Source organism: Lycorma delicatula, chromosome 10 (genome assembly GCF_047948215.1).
Source record: "Lycorma delicatula isolate Av1 chromosome 10, ASM4794821v1, whole genome shotgun sequence".
Lineage (NCBI taxonomy): Eukaryota > Metazoa > Arthropoda > Insecta > Hemiptera > Fulgoridae > Lycorma > Lycorma delicatula.
Window position 1 is genome coordinate 34,700,590 of NC_134464.1, and position 22,931 is coordinate 34,723,520.

Genomic DNA, 22,931 nt, shown 5'->3' on the forward strand with positions numbered 1-22,931 from the left:
GGTGAGCCGGCTTATATAGTGTTGGTGGAGCCGAGTGAACTGTAAAGATCCGAGTGATTTCAATAGAAGCCGAGTCCATCCGAAAGCAGCTGTGTGAACGGTGAAGAGCCGCTAAATCATCAGGCGCCGAGTGCATCCGAAAGGAGCCGAGTGAATCATCGGGAGCCGAGTGAATTGTAACGTGTTATGTTTAGTTCTTCTTCTCTTTTTTTTTTTTTTAACATTATCACATGAAATAATACAGAATTAAATCTTAATAAATAATCAATAAAAAAGTCATAAATTTATAATTAAAATATTCATTAGATCGAAATACTGTAAAATTTTAGATGAAAACAAATCATATACCAAACCAGTTGAATAAACTTAAAAACAGCTTTACGCATTGGCGTAAACAATACCTTCTCAGTTTTACTATGTAAATTTCAACTGTCCTATCAGAAGGTTCTTGCCAAGATATTACAACTCTTGATATTCTAAAAAGGAATTAAATTGTAAAAAAAATCATGTGTATTGTCATTTTGAATTTAAATTAAAATAAACAAGAAAAATTAATAAGGTTTTTCATAAATTGTAAAAGTAATTATTTATTTAAATTATTTTATGAAGTTTTTAATACACTTTGTAAAGAAAATAAAACATTTATTTTGTTTTCCCTTTTTAATTTTATTCCACTATACTCTTATCCAAATGAGAATAATATTATTTATTTGTATTATTTACACTACTTTTGTTTTTTCAGACGGAGCAGTTTATACTTCTGTGGTTACTGTTTATAGCAATTGTAGTTGGTAATTCAGCAGTTTTAATAGCACTTTTAATGAGTAAAACAAGAAAATCTAGAATGAATTTTTTTATAATGCATCTTGCAATTGCAGGTAATAGTAATAATAATTATAATAATATAAAATCTTAGTAATTTAAAAAAGAAAATAAAATTATTATATAAAATTAATCTCACCATAGAAAAACTATTTCTTTAATTATTTTAATTGATGTCAATGTCCTATTACATATTATATATATTTTTAATTATTTACAATAAAACAGTGAATACACATCATAATATAGGATAAAATAAGTAAAAGTTTCTGGCAAACAAAAATACTACATGGAATTAGTCTTATGATTCAAAACGAATAATATGGAAATCTTTTTTAAAATTAATTTAAAAAGTAATAAAATTTTATTTTTTTATATATATTATTAAATTTAAAGAAAATAAACAAATTCCGTTGAATTTTTTAGAATACGTTGAAACTATTTAATGCTAACAAAGAATCAACATTAAGTTTATTATATGTAACATTAAGATATTTTCTAACAATCTTTCTAATTTAGTTTATTATAGTTCTAAATGGAAAAATTTTAACATAAATTATTGAAGTTTTGCTCTACATTTTTTTAATGTTTTTTATTTTGTGGTTAATAGATCATAGACATAGAGTTAGTAATTTATTATTGAGAAAAGTAATTAGAATTAAAAAAATCTATAAGAGGAGTTAAAAATAAGAATATGAGTAGAACTAATTCTAAACAAAGATTTAAAATTACATAGAACTTAAAAGATTACAACAGAATAGAAATCAAAGACAGAGGGAATCAAAAAACAACCGGTTACGCAACTGATAATAAAAATGCCCACTTCCATTTTACTTAATGAAAGGTTCATTTTAAAACTATATGTCTTGTATACCTTATGTTTCTTTATAACAGGTGATGTAATCTGTGACAGTTTTGATTTGTTTAGAAACTCTACTAAACCTTTTTATTGGCCAGATTGTGTTAACATGGGATTTTAGATGCAGTATATTTTTGTTATTGATGAGCAAATACATCAGACGTATTCAGAAATTGTACTGCAAAATTATTAGGGCTTGCTGTAACATAAAAGTTGGGTGGTGTAACAGTCCATTAGTACCATTCGATGAACTTACCACCATCCCAGAAGGTGGTAACCTCATCCATTTGGATGAAATTATTGATCTCATCCACCTCATTCTAGTCACCTATAGTGGTTTTTAACATTGCAAGTGACAAGCGCAGGCCCTCATCCACCAAGTGACTAGGAAGTGTGAATGGAGCAATAACAAGCTCATACAAAATTTTGATTTGTCCAGGTTAGCCCTGATTACAGATTACCGATAGATTTTAGGAGGTAATGGAATAATGGTTAGATAGGTGATTATTTTTTTCTGTCGAAAATCCCCTTGTTTTAGTTTTATATTTTTAAATTTATAGTCAACTTTGATTAATAAATGAAACTTTATTTGTAATTTTTACAGATTTACTTGTAGGTTTAATTAATGTATTGACTGACATCATTTGGAGGATAACTGTGTCATGGAAAGCTGGAAATGTGGCATGTAAATTGGTACGATTTCTTCAGGTACTGTAATTTTCAAAAATACAAAATTTATATTTAACCAATATATCACTATATGTCCTTTTTAATTTTGGTCACTTAAATATAGATCTGCTGTTTTTTTTTTTTAGTTCAATTAATTGTGTTGTGCAACAATGGTTTATCTAAGACTGGACAAGACTTGTCTTTATACTTTGACAAAGTATAGATGGTTTAAAACCTCCTTCTGAAAAGTATAATTTCAAAATATAATAAATAAATCTAAAAATGTTTAACCTATGTTATAAAATTACATTAATAATTAGCAGAATTTATGACATTAAAATAAAAATCTATCTTAAAAACCAGTTAAGATAAAACTAGTAAACGTTTTTCCAGAATTATTATTAATCAATTAATTTTATGTAATTAATGACAAAACTCAATAAAATTTGTTTTGAATTTTTGTTGTATTACAGGCAGTAGTGACATACTCTTCAACTTATGTATTAGTAGCTCTCAGCATAGATAGATTTGATGCAATTACTCGGCCAATGAATTTCTCAGGCAGCTGTAAGTACGTTATGTTCCATTTATCTTTTTTCATTTTTTAAAAATAACTAGGATTAAATATTTAAAATTCTTTAATGTTCTGTTAATAAAAATGATCAATTAAAATTTCACTGCAAAAAAATTAAAATGTTGATTAATTTCACTTTTTTTTCTAGCCCACTGGGCGGTCTTGTTTAACAGCTGATTTTTGATGTGAAAGGTTCTTAAGTTTGAATCCTAGTAAAAGTATGGTTTTATATGGATTTGAATACTAAACAGTATATACCAATATACTTTAGTGGTTGAGGTTTAATTAACCACACATCTCAGGAATAGTAGACCTGAGTACAAGACTACACTTCATTTACATGCGATACATATCATTCTCATCTCATTGGGCCAGGGGGTTGCTTATTATTTACTAATTGAACAAACTGCAATGTACACAATTAGAAAATAAATTTCATTTTTAAAATAAAATACTTTATTTATTTGTATTAGGGTTTTTTTTTTAATTTAGAAATAGTTTAACACTTTCTCATAAGATTAAAAAAATTAAATCTTCATTAATACCAAAGTACATGAAAAACTAATTCTAGATTCATGAAAAAAAATTACAGTATCATTTTAATTTTTAAAATAAGACTTAGATCATTTATTACTTTCATAAAAACAAAATAAATATGATAAAAACAAACTCTTGTTCAATAAGATAACATTTCTTACAATTTGTTTAATTGTTCACAGGGAGAAGAGCAAAATTGTTAGTAATATCTTCATGGATGTTAAGCATTGTTTTGTCATCTCCGTTAATTGCATTGTTTGAAGAGAAAATTATTCAAGGTATTCATTCTTTACTAGCTTTGAGTGTTCAAAGATCAATTCTACCCTTTCTGTTAACTTAGAAAAATTTTTAAATATTTGGAAAATGGAATGAAATTGCAACATTCATTCCAATAACATTCTGGGCACTGTTTCATAAAATTTGATAATTACCTACCTAACAATCCAACAAATTGTCAATTCTCTATTTCATAAATCATTTTATAAAAAATTGCTTCCACATTCCATTATGTTGTCAAACATCAACATGAAAGAGGTTTAGCAGACACTTTTTTTATTACATGAAGACGTGAACCATTACCAGAAGAGAGCATATTGTAAAACACATGCAGTTTACACTGGCAAAAACTGTAAGTATCTTATAAAAATCTGTATTTGTGTGTGTTTTTTTTTTGTATTTTGAGTGATACCTTAAGGGGAATATCATCTCTAAATAAAGAATACAATTGTAATCTGGGGCTTCTCTAGATAATAACATGCTGATTAAAAGAAATGGTTTAAAGAACTTTATAAAAGAGATAGTACCCCAATCATATCATTATTGAATAAGGTAAGAGTTCCAGTCAACTGGCCACCATATTAAGGTTGATATATTCCAGGTTTTATTTTTTCTCCTTTTTTTCTTAAAATATAATAAAAATTAGATAGATTTACTACTTTAATATTGAGATTATGGAATAAAAAAAGTATTTACAGTAAAATATTTCTGTCAATTAAATCATAATTAATACATCTGGCACATCAGTATAGGATGCTGTAGTTGAGTTGTAATCTTGTCTTTGACCTTTATTGCCTAAAAATATGCAAGAAAATTATCAAAATCCCAATTTGATTACAATTTGCTGAATATTTTTAAATAGACTTATAGTATTGTTTTACATATCTGTGATACTAAAAACATTCTATCTAACCAACAAAATATGTTAAGAAAATTTAGAATTCGGAAAATTTTTGAAATACAAACATTTCTGCTTTTCAAAAAATTATTCAATACTTTTTCTATGCCAAATTATTGTTATAAAATTGAAATATATTTTACCTCTTCAAGTGCAGTGCAGTTACACTGGGAGTTGATTAAAAAATATATTATATATCTCGTTTTCCTCAAGAATTACAGAATTTTATAATAATTTTTTTTTTAAATATTGCAAGTTTATACAAGTGATCATGGAATAACAAACATAGCATTTTAACTGAGTAATTACACAAATAATTTAGTTACTATTAATATTAATGATTTATTTAAGAGAATTACCTCTCTATGTTCTATGAGAAGAAATTGTAGAAAAGACTGTAGGATGTATGGCCAAGAAGTATGGCATTTAACATGCCAAATGACGTAGTTCTTCAAATTCCCCACATAATAACAGATATTTTAACATTCTTCTCAAATAAATTATATTCCCACCACGTGACATTTAATTTTGGTAAACATTTTTCTTTCAGAAGAAAGGTTTTAAGTATTCAAACTGAAAAAATTTAAGTCCCTAATAATAATCTATTTTTCTTATTATAGCAATTAATATCACTCAATTGAACTGTTGTATTCATATCCCTATTTATATATCAATGTATCATATGTGTGTTTGTGTGCATGTGTATGGCTTACAATTTTTTTAGAAAAAATAAAGAGGTTAATTAAACAATTTTTTTATATAACTAGGAAGACTGCAATGTTGGATAGAGTTTGAACATGGTTGGCAATGGCAACTTTATATGACATTAGTAGCAATGACAGTTTTTATGATACCTGCACTGATAATAGCAGCATGTTATGCAGTAATTGTGCACACAATATGGAATAAAAGCAGAGTTTTAACAGGCGTCCACTCTACTAGTCCACTTAAAAGTAAGATTATTATTATTATTATATTAAGTATTATTCTTTCTTTTATTAATGTAACAAATATGTTATATTATATATAAATGGAATGTTTTTGGTGAAGTTATAAACATCAGTTTGAAATTTCTGGAGGCTGCAGATGTTTCCTCGATAAACATTATTTTTTGCATAACTCCAGAAGCAAAACTCCAGTGGACATAAGTCTGAAGTATGCAGTGGACACAAGCCTTTAAAAGTGATTCAATCTCCAAAAACCTAAGAAATAGAAACCTGAGAGAAATAGATACTTCTGTTTTCCTCCTAAATACTACAGGTATTTCCAGGTTTAAATGTTCGTGAAAGTAATAGATAATATATACCGCATAGTAAAATATTAATTACATAAATTGCTAACCTTAAAACTCATGAGAAATAAATAGTAATATTTATACAAAACAACAAAATACAAATTACAATAAGTTAGCTAATATTGATGTCATTTAATTAAAATTTTAAATGCCATTCACTCAAGCCATACTTTTCTGTAAAATTATCAACCTTTATTTAGTAATAAAATACTTTCCCAAAAAACTTTTTTAGGATTAATAAAACAAAGAAGCTAACTTTCAAGGACAAAGCTTAAACTTGACATTTCACGAAAGAAACTTTTTAAAATAAATTACATTAATCATTTATTGAAAATTAATTGTAAAGTGTTATTTTTTACTTTTTTAATTATTAGGAATTAAAAATTGATAATTAAACTTAAGCTTTATATCATTTGTAAAAAATGGTAATTTTTTTTTGTAAAGGTGGAGGAGGAGATAATGAAGATGGTGAAATTCGCCGTGCTAGTTCAAGAGGTATAATACCAAGAGCTAAAATTAAGACTGTAAAAATGACTTTTGTCATAGTTTTTGGTAAGTAAAGTAGATTACTTAATATAAAAATTTTAGTATGCTAAACATAATTTTTAACTATTTCAAATCCTTTAAATAAAATTAAATTTCATATAACTAAATATAACTGATAATTAGAATTATTTTATAACTTTATATATTACAGCAATATACAATAATTTATTTTTCATAAATTTTTATCTGATAAGCAGATCTTGATGAGCAGTTATCTTTTTCAAATTAAATAAAATAATTATATCTTTCTTCTTGCTGATCTCCAAACCAGAGTAGTACCACCTCTTGTCTTTCATTGGAAAGTTCTGGGTTAAAATTTCAAACAGGTGTGATATTTTTTCCCACGGTACAAATTTCATTACTTCTAATAGGTTGTCATGATAAAAGTCAACAACCTAAAAAATCTCCCCCAAATCACTACCATTCAACCTCAGGAAAAAAATGGGGAAAAGGCATAAAGATAAAAAAATTTAATAAATTTCTTTTCTTTGCTTTTCATTCTATCTATTACAGTCTTTGGGTATTATTTTATCTTTAATTCAATTAGAGTTCATTGAAGATCAGCTCAGAAATGGGATTATAAAGCACTTTATTTTTCTCTAGTTGTCCTCAGACTTCTACAGAGCTATTTTTCCATTTCAATTAAACTTACAATTATTTTTTTTTTTCAATTAAAATTACAAATACCTCAATTGTTTTTAATCTATCAGCATACAATTAATTATTTTTCATAAATAAATGATGAATTAACATTATAATTAATTGCAAATCTTAATATATTGCCTAAGAGTATTATATTTCCTTAATCCTAGAATTTATCTTAGCTTTCTTCAATATACTGAGAACATTTTTAAATTTTGTTTAGATGTGATCTCATAAACAATTTTTAATTATATGCATGACAAATCATCTGAGTATCACTTAACTCATATGCAATGGAAAGCTAAAGAGTGATCATTCAGCTAATGAAAACACACCAGTTTTTTGATAGATCTTTATATTTTGTTCCTAGAATGAAAAGTTTTCAAAATTCCTGGAAGTTGTACTGCAGTGTATGCACAGGATAATTTTGGTATAAACAGCAGATAAAATAAAAGTGATACATAAATAGAAGAGCTTAAATAATAGTAAATTATTCATTTATTATAAATTTATTTATTTTATTTATATTTATTCATTTATTATAAAATATATGTTACATATCTCATAAAAATAAGAAAATAAAATTAATGTTAAAAATTTTCTGTTGAATTTGATTTTATCTGTGATACATTTCTGTTTAATTCAATAGATTATTCAGTTAAAGTATTATTGTTATTATTATTAATGATATTTAAATAAGATAGTATCACAAAAATCCAAAATAAAATTTTAAAATAGTACACAAAATATATGCTATATTTTTGCCCATGAGTTTGGTGATGTTATTAATTTTAAAAATGTGAAGTTTTCAATAACAATTCTGAATCAAATTATATAAAAGAATATTTTTTCTAAAAACTTTTTTCAAAAAATTTTTACTCATCTTTGCAACCACTCGAAGGGACTGCTGGTGCTATTATCACACTGGTGTCATCTGATTTTACTACTGGCAGTTATTCCCAATTATAGCAATATATGCTACTATAGCTAGGCTAACCATATTTTTTTAGGTCGAACCCAGGACATATTTTTGAAATTACTTTAACATCTTAACAGTTTACTGAAACATTAAACTTTATTTATTCAGTTGTATTTTTCATTACACATGACTTTTTTCAGAAATTCTTTGTTTTAATTGCATCATAAAATTCACAAGAAAGTTCTGAATTAATTTTAACATTTAGCAGATTTTTAACTGTAGATACTGAAAGTCTATCCTTTTCTGCAGACCAAATGTTCCCTGTAATTGAAAAAACTCTCTCAACTGGAGCAGAATTAGCTTCCAATTTATGAACTACATTATTAAGTAACTGTAGAGTACCATGTAAAAATTTCTAAAACAGTTTACTTTCTAGATTTTCAAAATAATCAAATGATAATTTTGGGCATTTGTTACTAGATAAGAAGTATGATTTTAGGCCATCAAAAATGGAAAGAATTCTTTCTATTGCAGGTAACAAACTACAGAATCTTGTGCTGCTATGAAATAGATAATACCTTTTTGTAATCTATTTCCACAAATTCACAGAGCTCTAAGTTTTGTTACTCTTACTGAATGTATATGAAAATATTTATAAATTTTTATATTAATAACTTCTACGTCCAGGAGTAGAGAATCTCGTTTGTTTGTACTGAATTATGTATAATGTGGGCTGAAAAACCAATTCCTAAAATAGATTTATCTAAATCACTTAGAACTTTTCTGAACACATCTTCATTCCCCTTTCTCTTCACACCACAAAACTTACTGTTAGTGTTATCAGCAGTACAACAAACTTTTCTTCAAGTTTGTATTTTTTCTGTAAAAGATACAGAGTCAAAATTTGAGCAGTTTCACCTGACACTTCATCAAAATTTAAAAGTTTAACTTGAATTTCCTCCTCCAGACTGAAATACCTTACAATTGGAACAAGTTTTACTTTACTTCTGTTTGCACTATCCATCATTACTGTTACATAATAATGTTTTCCAAAGAATGCAACACATTATCAAATATAAATGGCAAAATAATGTTAACAATAATTGCCTCGATTTTGGTTCTAGTAAATGAAAATTTTGGGTCTTATAACTTTTTAACCAGTTTAGATGTGCAGTCTGATGTTTTGAAACTGAGTTCGTGTCTAGCAGTATGATATGAAAATGTAGCTTCTTTATTACCACACACCAGATCACTGTTATCGTTATTCCCATCTTTGGGTTTAAAAGAATCTCTTATGTTTGCTGAAGCAGTAGCATTAATAGCACAACTATGTTTATTTGTTTTCAAGTGGTCTTCAATATTACCTTTTCCTTTATGTGCAACAGAAATTTCTCCAGTACACAGTGTGCAATGAACACATTCATTGTTACTGTCATTACACAATTTCAAAAATTTGTATTCTTGTTGCAATTTAACATTAAACACACATTTTCTTTTGCCCATTGCTAAACAATGAGACAAAAAACGAATAGAGACAAAATTATGAAAAACGTGGAGACGAACTACTTCACACACAAAAACAACAAAGACACATTGCCCTTGTTGTGTTATCAAATGACTAAGTAAAAGTTGTGACGAGACTAGTACCCATGCCTCCATCAAAATCGACATCATCGCTTGCTCCAAGGTTGGCTGAGAGATGCACGGCCGTAAGAGAATATTTAAAAACGCGATGTCGAACAAAAAGGTCTAAAAATTAAAAAAATCCTTGCCAGTCATAAAATTTTTAAACCCCGAACATTACCCCCAACAGCACTAAAAAAACCAGCACTGTCCAGCGGGCATATGGTAAGCCTAACAATAGGTATAATGGAAATTATATAGATTGGTGAAAAAAAAAATCTAAAAAATTGGCCTTTTTTAAGTTTTGTGCATTAAGGAGACATTAAAAGAAAAAAAATTAACAAAAAATATAGATTTAAAGAAATTGTAAATAATCTTTGGAGACAAATTTTATTCCAATGTTTCCAAGAACAAAAAAATTATTTTTGTCAGGATGAACATTTGTGCTTACGTGCGTTATGTATGTTCCTTGAATTTGGTCTTATAACTCTGGACCCTGATGACCAATTTTCTTCAAACTTGGTAGACAGATACTACCTTCAGGGGAAAAAGATCTATTTATTTTTGGGGGCACTTTACTGAGGATCTTTACTGAGGCACTTTTGCAAAAAATTTCATATAAAAGTTGACGTTTTTTTTTTTCAAGACCATAAATTACTAAAAAAATTTATTTAATATTAATCCCCTCCCCAAAAAATAACTAAATGTCTCTTTTTAGCAGTATCTTGCTTCAGAAGAGTAGTTAATGGGAGTTTTTACATCTATATTTTCTACATTAATTGGTCTTCAAACCACTGTAAAGATTTTTTGTCCACCCTATTCCAATGGTTTGTGGTGAAAAAATAATTTTTTTTTATTTTTAAAAATTATTTTAAATTTAAATCCATCTTACAGGGTTACTCACTTCATTTAAGTTGTAAAAATGTTAATCTTCTGATAGCCCTTACTCTTTAATATTGCTTGAAAAAAAAAGCTAAAAATTTTAACCCCATTCCAAAAATTACAACTTTATTTAGAATTGTAACTGTGTTGTATTTTTTTTTAAAGTTCTTTTTTATAAATTTAATTCCACTTGGGATTATTTTCTTAAAAAATTAATTTTACATGAATGCTTTCCCTTGTGTATGGGAGCCCCAAATTAAAAACAAAATGTTTCCTTAATTTGCAACTTTTAATGTTTAAAATATATTTTATTAAATAATAGTCATTATAATAACTTAATATCCTTCCCCTGATTGGGAGTACCAAATTAAAAAAAAAAATTATTTTTAAGGTTTTTAAATTTTAACTTTTAATCATAAAAAAAACCTGATGCATAAACCCTAAAATTTTCAAAAAGTTAAAAACATATTTTCTGAATTATTTTTCATAAAGATACAAATAGAGCTTATAATGTTACATTTGAAAAAATGAATTGCATCTCTTGACTGGCGTTGCTGGGAAAGTTATCCAATTTACTGCCAGCTTTTTTTTTTTTAATTAGACAAATACATATTAAAAATCTCATCAAACAGTGAATGTGTGTGTCCAATTTATGTTTATTGTGTGTTTTTTTATTTCATAATGTTCAAGCGTTTTAAGATATGGTTTGTTTTTAAGTATATGAAAAATATAATGTTGGTGGATTATAATTTATGTATGAGGTGGTTAGCAAATGTTTGTATGTTGCTATAAAGAGCTTTTAATTGTCTTAAAAGTTCTTTTCAACATTTTTATTATAGAGTTTGGCTTGATTTGTCAATGCAAAAGCTTTTATTTTTTGAAAATAAAAAACTAAATTTAACTTTAATGGAAAATATCAAATGACAGATAATTATCGGTAAGACTCAGAAAAGAGTAGAGGCAGTTGGTATTCTGGCCTTTTGAAGTATGCATGTTGCTGTTGATGACATTGAATATTCATTAAAACTAAGATAAATATACTGATGACAATTATTAATTAATTTGTACATGAATATTTGTTTATTTTTAGTTTTTATTTTTTTCAGTATTTGTATTATGCTGGAGTCCATATATTGTATTTGATTTATTACAAGTTTATGGATTTATGCCTAAAACTCAAACAAATATTGCTATTGCTACATTTATACAGAGCTTAGCTCCTTTAAATTCAGCAGCAAATCCTATAATATATTGTTTATTTTCTACACATGTCTGTCGTGCTCTGAGGTATGTATTCATTAAATTTTATTTATTTATTTTTTTAATAAAATATTTTAAATTTACCAACAATTTTACTTTTGCTTTTATAGATTTTTTTTCAATTTTGGTCTAAAGGACTGTGTTTCAACTTTCATTTAGCTTTCTTTTTTCCTCTTAATGTTTTTCCACATTTTTTTTTCATTCTTTTTGGCTGTTTTTCTCTTCTTTCTTGTGTCCATTTTGCTCCTCTTCTTTTGGGGGGGTGATTTGTTCTGGAATCATTTAATTTTTTTGATCATTTTTCTCTATTTTTAATAACTTCTGTAGTTGTTTGTTTTTCCTTTTAAATCGTTAGATGTTTCTGCAAACTATTTTATTTCCACTTTTTTTTTGCAAACTGGTCAAATATTCTCTTTTTTAATGTATTATTATTCATTCTATAAAGGTGGCAGTAAAATTAAAATCTTTTGCTTTTAATTATATTAAAGAATTTTTCAGTTTATTCATACAGTTTACTACTGGTTATATTTTCCAGCCTTCTTCAGTTTTAGTACATGGGAAGTTGTTTCACAAGATTCGTCTTTTGTAGTTTTTTATACCTTTACTGAGCATACTATTTTTCTTTAAGTACTTTTCTACAAACCTTTTTTATGGAGAGAGCATTCAAAAGCAGATAAATCATTTGGTTTTAACAGTATTATAGAGCTTAATTTCTACATTTCTGAATAAGGATTTTTTTTTATAAAAGTTTCTAGTTAATCTGTAGGCTTTATTTAGTTTAGTATTCTTTCATCTAGTGTTTTTTTCTAGACCATTTTGTTTTCTCCAATGTGGAATAATAGAACAAATTATTGTTAAAATAATTTTTTTTTGTACATTTCGATATAACTTATAAACAATTTAAAAAATTCAGTTTGGATGAAAAAAAAAATTTTTTTTATTAAGTCCAAAATTTGATAACTTTTAATAAATTGCCTTTAGTTTATCAAATACTACTAATTACTCTTCCTATACATGAGTGAATACTGAAATTTAAGTTTCTTCTTTTGGGTAACTTTGCCTCTGAGTTAAAAGAAGCATATTTTTATGCAAATTAATGCTATTTGTGTAGTTTTTCAGTCAATTTGAAATTCAATCTGTGAATGAAATGTATGAATTGCCAACTGATATTAAAGTTTTATCATTCACATGATGCTTTAGTTAAATGCTTTCCAACTATTTTTGAAAATAAATTTAAAATATAAAATTCCCTCATCTAGTTTCACCCTCTTAAAGGAAAATCCCAATATATGTTTTCATAGAATTTTTTTAAGGATCTATGGCAATTTGTATTTTCCAATCAACATATTATAATTACCCTCAAGAATTAGGGAATGTTTGTTTTTTTATTTCATTATTTAACGGCAGCTAAATAGAACACCTTAATTTTTTTTTTTACTACTCATGTAGATAATTTTCAAAGTTGAATTCTAACTTATACCACAAGTCAATCACAAGTTGTATTAAAAATCACCTTTAGTTCAGCTTTAGCCTTTTAGAAAAAATAAATTATGTCTTTTTAGAGTGGTGGAATTATTTTTCCATGCAAAATTTTAAGTATCTATCTCAACAGGTTCAGAAGATATATAATAATTAGAGAATGTGTCTTTAATCGTGTTTAACCTTTTTTTGGGGGAAAAAATTATTTATACACTTAATGGCAAAGTTTTAAAATGAAGGAGATAAAAAAAATACTACTTCTTGTGAATAGAGCATCCAAAGCATATCAGCATAGATTACTGATCAACTACAATCTGTGAAAATATCTTAACTGTGAAACATATATTTCAAAAAAGAGATTAAATGAAGTAGCACTTTTTTCACATTTTTTTTCTTATTTTCTTTGTTTTCGTGTAATATATTTCTCTATTAGATAATCTTCATAGTAGTTGAGATGACAATAATGAGTGTGAGGAAACCATTTAAAAAAAAATATTTAGTTGACACAAATGTGTAAACTGAGTAAAATATTAACACTATTTTATGCTTTAAAGCACTTGTAAAATCTCTCAGTTTTATCTACACAATTTTAATGCAATGTTGGTACAGATATATATTTAAATGACATTTAAATTCTAACAGTCAATAAAAATACATGAAGGAATTTGATTGAATAATTGTAGACTACACACGGGGTCGTTTTCAATATCTGCTATGTTTTAGAGGGTGTTTTTCAACCCTGAAGTACATTCCTAAGCCATATCGGAATTCTTTATTCCTTTTCTATTCGTATGTTCTGCATATTGAAAATATCAGTTAATTTTTTTCTATCCAACATGAGATAAATACTTAACTACACACTATATATTTATATGAATCAATAATAGTATTTATCATTACTTTTCATTTACACACTTAATTAACAGTGACATAAAATATTATAAAAATTTAATATCCATTATATTTCAACATAATCAAAACAGAGAATTCACCTTTATTGTTCCATAATTATCTTTCATTCTAATAATTAATTACAATCTTTTAAAATAAAAATATATTTTATTATTTATTAAAATAATATTCTACAGAACACAGTTTTATCATAAACAATAAATGCATAAAATAAGGCAAATTAAAGAATAAAAAATGTGCTGACAAACACATCATTCTAAAGACATGTAGAAGCATTATTTTGTTGAAGCTGGAATTCGTGTCTATCCTCTATGACTTTACAAGTGAACAAATTAAGGGGATACTTGCACAATACTTGCATTCAAAAATACATCCATAGGGGCATTTACCACTATCCCTACACCAAGTTTACTAACAGAATCCTATGAACTCCCATTACATTACAGAAGGAAATACCAGGCTATCAAGTATGCAATCAGTAGGTCCTGTCTCTCCATGTCTCTCCAGCTGTTCAAGGCAGATGATCAGGCCCGCTTGCACTCTACAACTCAAGGGAAAGAAGTTCTTACTCCAGCCTTTAAACCTTAGACTTGTTTGCTATCTCCAGGAACTAGGCCTGTCTATTCCAAGGATTCTCAGAAAGGAAATAGGATGCTCCTTGGTTGTGTTCATCTCTGAAGAATGAATATTTACCATCTGGAAGGCATAAATGAGACCCACATTACCAGTCTGCTTGGGACCAATTTAGTGAGATGGCTAAGAAGTACAATGGGTATACACATATCTATAGAGTTGGCTTTGTCTCGGCCAACGGTTGTGACTCTTCAATAATACTCCCTGACAATGGGATAATATATAAGCTTTACATCTTCTTGCTTGTTCCTCTGTGTTCTTTTGCAAGACCTATGCAATTTACTTATTGAGAACTTGAGAGCTTGAGCTGCAGATGATCTAAATCCATCATTCATATAATCTATGATATCCTCTCAAGAATAAACAAGACAGTGGTATTCATATGGGTTCCAGGCCATTGCGGCATCCTTGGGAATGAACGAGCTGATGAGGCTGCCAAGAGAGTAGCAACAAATGTCCTCTGATTAGATTTAACATGAGAGAATAACTTTATGAAGACATCTGGGTCAAATTACGTACTCAGTGGAATAAGTTATGGCTGCTAAGTCCTCCCATGGCCTTACATGACATCCAGGAGAACATGTTGGAGAAACCTTTTTTCCCAAACAGAAGAGGCCAAGTCATCCTAACTTGGCTGAGGATTGGACACATAAAGCTAACCCACACCCATCTATTTGTTTCTCTTCAGCAGAACTGTGAGGTGTGCAATGTAAAATGGTCTGTTAACCTCTTACTCATTTGCCAATGTTTGGGTCTATTTGATAACAATTAAACATGGGTTCAGATGTGAAGTGTTTACTCAACCAGAAGAAATACATCAAAAGACTGTTGCAGTTTCTCTCTGACAGTGGGATGAAGAACTTAATTTTTGCTTGCGTGAGATCCCTTATGGAATACTGTGTGTACAGTGAAATTAGACTTGTGGTGATGTTCCATTATTCATTACCCATCTATTATTTTTGTTCTAGTTATTGCTATTTGTTTATTGTATATTGTTTTTGATATGTATTGTTTAATTATTTATGATCATGTAGTTATATTTAAGTCACTAATGACTATTACTGTTGATGCGACTAAATAAACAATGGAAAAAAATTATAAGCAATCAATTTGGATTCAGTTCACTGAACAACTTAATATTACAATTTTCAATTTTTAAATGCCTGTAAATATAAATCTGATTAGTCAAAAAACTTAAAGTATCAGTCATTTTGTAAAATTTTATATAAATGATAATACACAACAGCATTATTAACCTAAAATTACTGTACCAATAATATATATTTTAAGGAATTTCATGGACTGCTTCATGAGTATGAACAGTCAACTTCAGAATATTTGAATTTATAATTTTGGCCAGTACTCTTTTCTAAGCAAAAAGAGGTTTATATTGTTCATAAACAATAGTCTTGAAGCCTTTCTTCAAGACAATAATATAGCATTAAATTTTAACTCTTTCTTAATTCTATAGATTTTGGGCTGATCTGTTTACTAATTTCATTATTTCCATATCAAATCCATAGCCATGACAACAAATTGTAACTGGGAATTGAGTCAAAACAACAGACTATAAATATGCACATTGCAAGAATTTTTTGGGAATGTCTATGAAACTGTCCTAAGAAGTTATAAAATATTAAACAACCTCTGATATAGATACTCAACGTGAGTATCCAGTGAAATTTATCATCCAAGATAACATCCGGCTGTTTAACAAAAAGTTTTTACATTCAGATTACAAAAATGAAGAAATGTGCATACTTATATATAAACATCAAATTGGTTTATGTTCAATACATCTTATAATATATAAATAATAAAGTTCAGCTTACCAACATATATCAGGTAATTACCAACATTATATGTTGGTAAGCTGAACTTTATTATTTATATATTATACATAATATACCGACTGTGCCATGTTGAGAAAACTTACAAGAGTCCAATTCTTTTAAAAGTCTCATTATAAATTAATAACATTATTAATTTTTTTTCATATTTTTTTCTCTCTTTTCTGTCTAAGGTAACTTCATTTGCTAATTTTTAACTTCAACACAGGTATTACATCACAAACCTTAAAATTAAAACAATCATTGAATGAAAGAAAACATTTCAGAGAAAAGCATTGCTGTTTTTTCCTATTTTCTCTCAAGCATTGTTGTAAACAAATGAGTTCTTTGAAATAGTTATAAATCTAATCATTAAGAACAGGAGAGTATTTCAATTTTCAGGCATGGCACCATAGTCATGAATAAAATTGTTTAATGAAAATTATTCTTTTAGAAAAATTTTAAGATATTTTTAGTGCAACAAATCAATTTACAACTTGGTTAATCTGTAAAATTTATTGATATATGCAGATCTAACTATTAAGGTACTTCAAAAATTTTTGAATATATACTCTTAATTAAACTGCTTCTACATACTTATCATTTCTTTATAGATTAAAGCAAAACATAACATAAAATTATTCATATTTAAAATAAGTAAGTTATCTGTTGTAATGAACACAGTCTTATCATATTTAAGATGAAATATTTCAATTTGAATTCAATTAAATATTAAAATTTATTAAAAAAAGATTATATTTATATTTTATTTATAATTATATTTATGTTTTTATTTAAAACATTATTAAATATTTTAAAATCTGAATATTTAAATTCCAATATTCAAAATATTTAATTTCAATTCAGTGAAAGTGATAAGTGGGATGTCAATCATACTCGTACATACATCAAGTGGTTGCACAACAGATTAATATATGTTTGAACCTGTATTGAATACTATTTTCTGTTAAATTCTTCAATTTCTCTGTCAGATAAGTACTAAACACATTCCAAATCATAAGATTTTTCTTCTCATGCAGGCCATCTCATTATTTTACTGATACACTATTTAATTGTAGGTTTACACTGTTCTCATCCATCCACAATTTTTCATTGGAATGAATGCTTAAATTTAAAGGAAACTTTTTGTCTTTCAATATAACTTTTACCATTTATAAAAACAATAAAATGTTTTAAATCTTTTTTGTCTATCATACCATTTACTATATATAATAGTAAATTTAATTTTTTCATGTTTACAGCCTTAGTAATTATTGTTTTTTTTTTGTTTTTTTTTTTAATACTTACTGTTAAATATTTGATGATAACATGGTATCTGTTTATATTTTTTCTATTCTTGTACATGACTTTTTTGATATTATCTTCCTTCAGCTAAATTATATGTATCTTTAGCATAGTATATGAATTTAGATTTATATTTTTTATTACATTTTGCTTTCATATTCATTTTTAAAGAAAAGATTGCTTTTTAATGAAAGAAAAAATGTTGATCAATCACATTAAAGAAATAAATACACAATTGAAATTGCATGTATAGTACGTACTAGTACACTCACAATCAGTTCAAACTTACTACATTTACTGTCATATGTTTTTCAGTCATTTCTTTCTCCTAATATCTACAATGGATTCATATAATTGACTTATACGAGGTGCGACAATAAAGTAGAGACTGATTTTTCTTTGCAAGATGTGGCAACCCTGCAGCTTGCGTAGGCACACCATCTTTGACCTTGGTCTATAAGCTACTTCTAGTCCAAGCGGCACATTGATGCAACTGCTCAGTCGTGAGTTGTTCTGTAATAAGTGAACACGTGTTTGTGTCTCTCGTCACAGAAATGAAACCGCAAAATATTGCGCCATGGTATGCCATTTCTTTTTGCGTTAAATCGGGTGAAAACGCGACGACAACTTACGGTAAGCTTCAGAAGGCTTTTGGAGAGGAGGTTATATCAAGAGCTCAAGTTTTTCGGTGGCATAAAATTTTTAGTGAAGGCAGAACGCATGCTGAAGATGAAGACCGCAGTGGACGACCATCAACCTCACGGACAGATGTCACCTTGAACAGGGTGCGTGAAATCGTACGATCTGATCGAAGATTATCCGTGAAAATGATTGCAGAAGAACTCAACATCGATCGAGAAACGGTTCGTCTAATATTAACTGAAGATCTTGGTATGAGAAAGATTTGTGCAAAAATGGTCCCCAAAAATCTCACACAACAACAGCGAGAAACACGGAAAAGTGTGGCAGCCGATCTGTTAGAGCAAACGGAAATCAATCCAGATTTGTTGAGCCGTGTTTTCACTGGTGATGAAGGTTGGTTTTTTCAATACGATCCAGAGACAAAACGCCAAAGTTCGCAATGGTGCTCAAAGGAATCACCCAGACCAAAAAAAGCTCGCATGTTAAAGGCAAAAGTGAAATGCATGCTTGTGTGCTTCTTCGATTCCAAGGGAATTGTTCATAAAGAGTGGGTGCCTCCTGGACAAACAGTTAACCTATATTTCTGCAAAGAAATTTTAGAAAGAGTTCTTCGTATCCGTGCCAACATTGCTGATAATTGGATTCTGCATCACGATAATGCGCCATCCCATACTGGCTCTGTCAGTACAGCAATTTTTAACCTCAAAACAAATTTCAGTACTACCACAGCCACCTTATTCACCAGATATCGCTCCTTGCGACTTTTTTCTATTTCCAAGAGTCAAAATGACGGTCAAGGGTCACCATTTTCAAACAACACAAGATGTCCAAAAAGCTGTGACGAGGGACACAAACACGTGTTCACTTATTACGGCACAACTCACGACTGAGCAGTTGCATCAATGTGCCGCTTGGACTAAAAGTAGCTTATAGACCAAGGTCAAAGATGGTGTGCCTACACAAGCTGCAGGGTTGCCACATCTTGCAAAGAAAAATCAGTCTCATTACTTTATTGTCGCACCTCGTATGTCAAATATACATAAAATTCAAAATACTGATATCACAATAATTCCATCTCAACTTTAAGTCAGATCAACTTGTGCCATAGCAAGTGTGGTGCAGGGTTCAAATTCCATTCAAGCTTAGCTTCTTTTACCATGCTAAAAAATTCATTCTCAATACAAAAAAGCTGGGTAATGGTTATTGAGCATAACCTTGTAGTTGCCAGTGTAAATAAATAAACCAATATAGTGATAAAATAAAAATGTAAACAAATAGAACTGAAAATCTCTGTTATAAAAACACCAAAAAAACAAGCTAATAGATATAAATTCATCCTTTGTTTATATAAATTTATTATAAAATCTACTTCTAGTGTATGACTTGCTTGAATAGATTTAATATAAAAAATGGAAGTGTATTGTTTACATGAAGACTAATTTCGGACTTATAATATATTTATAAGTTTAAGTTTTGGTATTAATTATGTTAGGTGCTTTAAATATTTATACATTTTTAAAATTCAACTACAGGACAGATTTAAATAGGAGAAGTTGTAAGTTCAATTTCAAAATTGTAAGTAAATGTACCATTTAAAATCACTATTCAATCATCAGTACTATTTATTCACCAATTTATTCACTTCACTATTTATTACATCTATTAATTCACTCAGAAAAGGCATATTTTTACAATTTTTTCTGTTAAAAAATTATACAATTTGCAATTGATTTTTTTTTTTATTTTGAATGTATTTATGTTATTTTACCAACATTTTTAATAAAAGAATTACTGAAATAATTTAATATATTTCTTATTATTTTAAAACAGAAAAGTACCAATTTTAGGTTGGTTGTGGTGTGGTGCAAACAGTATATCATCAGACGGTAATATATTAACAGAATCTTCTCAAAGAACATCAGGTTCATCAGAACGAAGAAATCTACGTCCTAATAACATGCATGAACTTATGTGATAAAGTAAGTGTCAAATATAAAATATGACTGCCACATTATTGTAATAAAAAAATTTTAATTAAATGTTTAATTGATTATAAATTATTTAGATTTTATAATTATAAATGTTTGTAAATATTATTTATAAAAACTACAAAATACAAAAAAAAAAAAACATATATAAGTTAGCAGATAAAATTCAAAGTCAAAAAAATAAACCAAAGTGAATTATGACAGTTAAAAAAAAAACGGATAAAATGTATCATGCATCACTCTATTAATGTAAGTAAAAGTTAATCTGGCAAGATTTTTTTTAATAAAGAATATTCTTAACCAAACAAAACAAAATCTTTTGTGTAAGTTATTTTTCAAATTTTTAATGGGTTTTAAGTAAGATGGTAAGTAAGATATATTCCCTTCAACCTAATGATTACTTAACATGTGCAACATCTTTGGAGTAATCTTCAATGACATGAAATTTAATTGCTTCAAGAAGACCATGTTATTCCCAAAGAGCACTAAAGTTAAAAACACTCAGTTTATTTATTTGCATGCTGTTGATATTATTTAGTGACTAATGACTGGAACATTAGATGTCTCTTAAACTAATAGAAAAAGTGTGTGTGTGTGTGTGTGAAAGCAGATATAATTTCTCTCATAACATTTTTTCAGAATGGAACAATACTGATCAATGAGTACTGAATTAAGATTTAACATCTAAGTTCATGAAAAATTGACATCTTCCATAATCAAACATCATCTAATTATACAAATGAAGATCATTAATTTGTTATATAATTTGAAGTAAAATATTCGCAAAAATTCATACAAAATAATATTCATTAAAATAAGAAATTTGTTTGGTTATTAAATTTTATAAAAATCTATAAAATTAGCATTTATATTAATAATTCTTGAAGATCGTTCCTTTTATAAGGCTACCATGTAAGGGAATTTTCTGCTATGGAGTTTCTTAATAATGAACTAGCTTTAGGGCGTGCCAATGGCATGCCTCCGCAACTAGGCCTTCCGGGCGGTTGCCTTGGCGGTTGGCGTCTCGGAATGGGATTATTAGGTGTTCAAAATTGATTACCACTTGTGTGAAAATATTTTTTTTTGAATGATGAAAATTTATATAATGAAAGTAAAATTAGAAATTTAACTCTAGAAATTGATGATACTAACGAATCGAGATTTTTCGCGAGTGATCGTAGATTCTGGTGCCTACTGTTTGGTTATAGTTCATTAATTTATGAAGAAAAACAATTACATAAATAAAAAATTTTATGTGAACACCACATGACTTTCTTGTACGCCTATTAAATTACATATACACATTTTTTTGCCGCACTTCATTTAAACTTATTTCATTTGAAAATGAGATACAATCCTCCAATTCTTTAATAAAGTGAACAGTTACACAATTGCTAAAATATTAGTTTTTATTAACATCAAATATTTATACAATTATTAATTCAATAATCTTACATGAAATATTAGGATAGAGTAAACGTCCGTTTATTACTCGTATTACTTACTAGATCAGCATTATTCGTATCTTCGCGAGTTGCTGATTAACAAGTTTCAAATTTCTGGTGTATCGTGTTAATAAAAGTTAATAATAATTAATCTATTCCGTTTAGTGAACTCCTGTATACTGGTTACAAATGTTAATTTCGACTTTACGGTGTAAAATATTCAGTTTTTATTATTAGATTATTTGATGAATAATCAAAAATGAAAAGAAACAATCATACACGATAAAGAAAGATAACATGAAAAAAATATATGTCAAAAAAAAAAAAGACAAGAAGATGAGTTAGAAGAGGAAGCGATGTTAAAAACAAGAGAAGGATAAAAACAAGAGAAGATGATAAATATAAAGAGGAAGAAAACGGTAAGACCAAGTATAGAATAAAAAGAAAAAGAGAGGCTGATGTATATAGAGAGAAAATTTGAAAACGAGAACGTGTACACAATTAAGATCAGAAGAATTGCATAAAACCAAAGTGAACTAAAAGATAAGAATTTTTGGAAATTTATTAAAGATCGGGCATGTATGCCTCAGTGTATATGTTGTTCTTATGAGGGTCTATTTTTCACTCACTCTGTAATTAACTTTAATGTAGATAAAATTAACAGAATTTCCGGAATAATTAAATAAAATTAAACTAGAAAATACAAAAATAATACGATTCTAAATTATAATTTTCATTTAATAATTAGATGTTTCACCAAATCTATTACTATACACATATTTAATAAAGCATACTAAATTATATAAACAAATTTTTAAAAGTTCATAAAATTTTGTCTCACTACTGATTTTTATATTCTTATTGCTATTATTTAATCATTATTTATCGTAAATATCT

At 27.6% G+C, this 22,931-nt stretch overlaps 1 protein-coding gene across 1 annotated transcript; it reads left to right on the forward strand.

Moving 5' to 3' along the window:
• Positions 1–766: 766 nt before the first annotated feature.
• On the forward strand, positions 767–20,603 carry LOC142331243 (cardioacceleratory peptide receptor-like). The gene is made up of 8 exons (XM_075377001.1): positions 767–878; positions 2,286–2,389; positions 2,824–2,917; positions 3,644–3,739; positions 5,403–5,561; positions 6,386–6,481; positions 11,648–11,828; positions 20,432–20,603. The coding sequence occupies exons 1-8, from the start codon at positions 821–823 to the stop codon at positions 20,574–20,576; spliced, it is 933 nt and encodes a 310-aa protein (XP_075233116.1). The 5' UTR covers positions 767–820; the 3' UTR covers positions 20,577–20,603.
• Positions 20,604–22,931: the final 2,328 nt, after the last annotated feature.

Excerpts from the sequence above, each read along its gene's own strand:
- LOC142331243 (XM_075377001.1), top strand. The coding sequence starts at position 821 with ATGAGTAAAACAAGAAAATCTAGAATGAATTTTTTTATAATGCATCTT. Across the intron at positions 2,918-3,643 it reads AATGAATTTCTCAGGCAGCT|GGAGAAGAGCAAAATTGTTA; the intron begins GTAAGTACGTTA and ends AATTGTTCACAG. Across the intron at positions 11,829-20,431 it reads CATGTCTGTCGTGCTCTGAG|AAAAGTACCAATTTTAGGTT; the intron begins GTATGTATTCAT and ends ATTTTAAAACAG.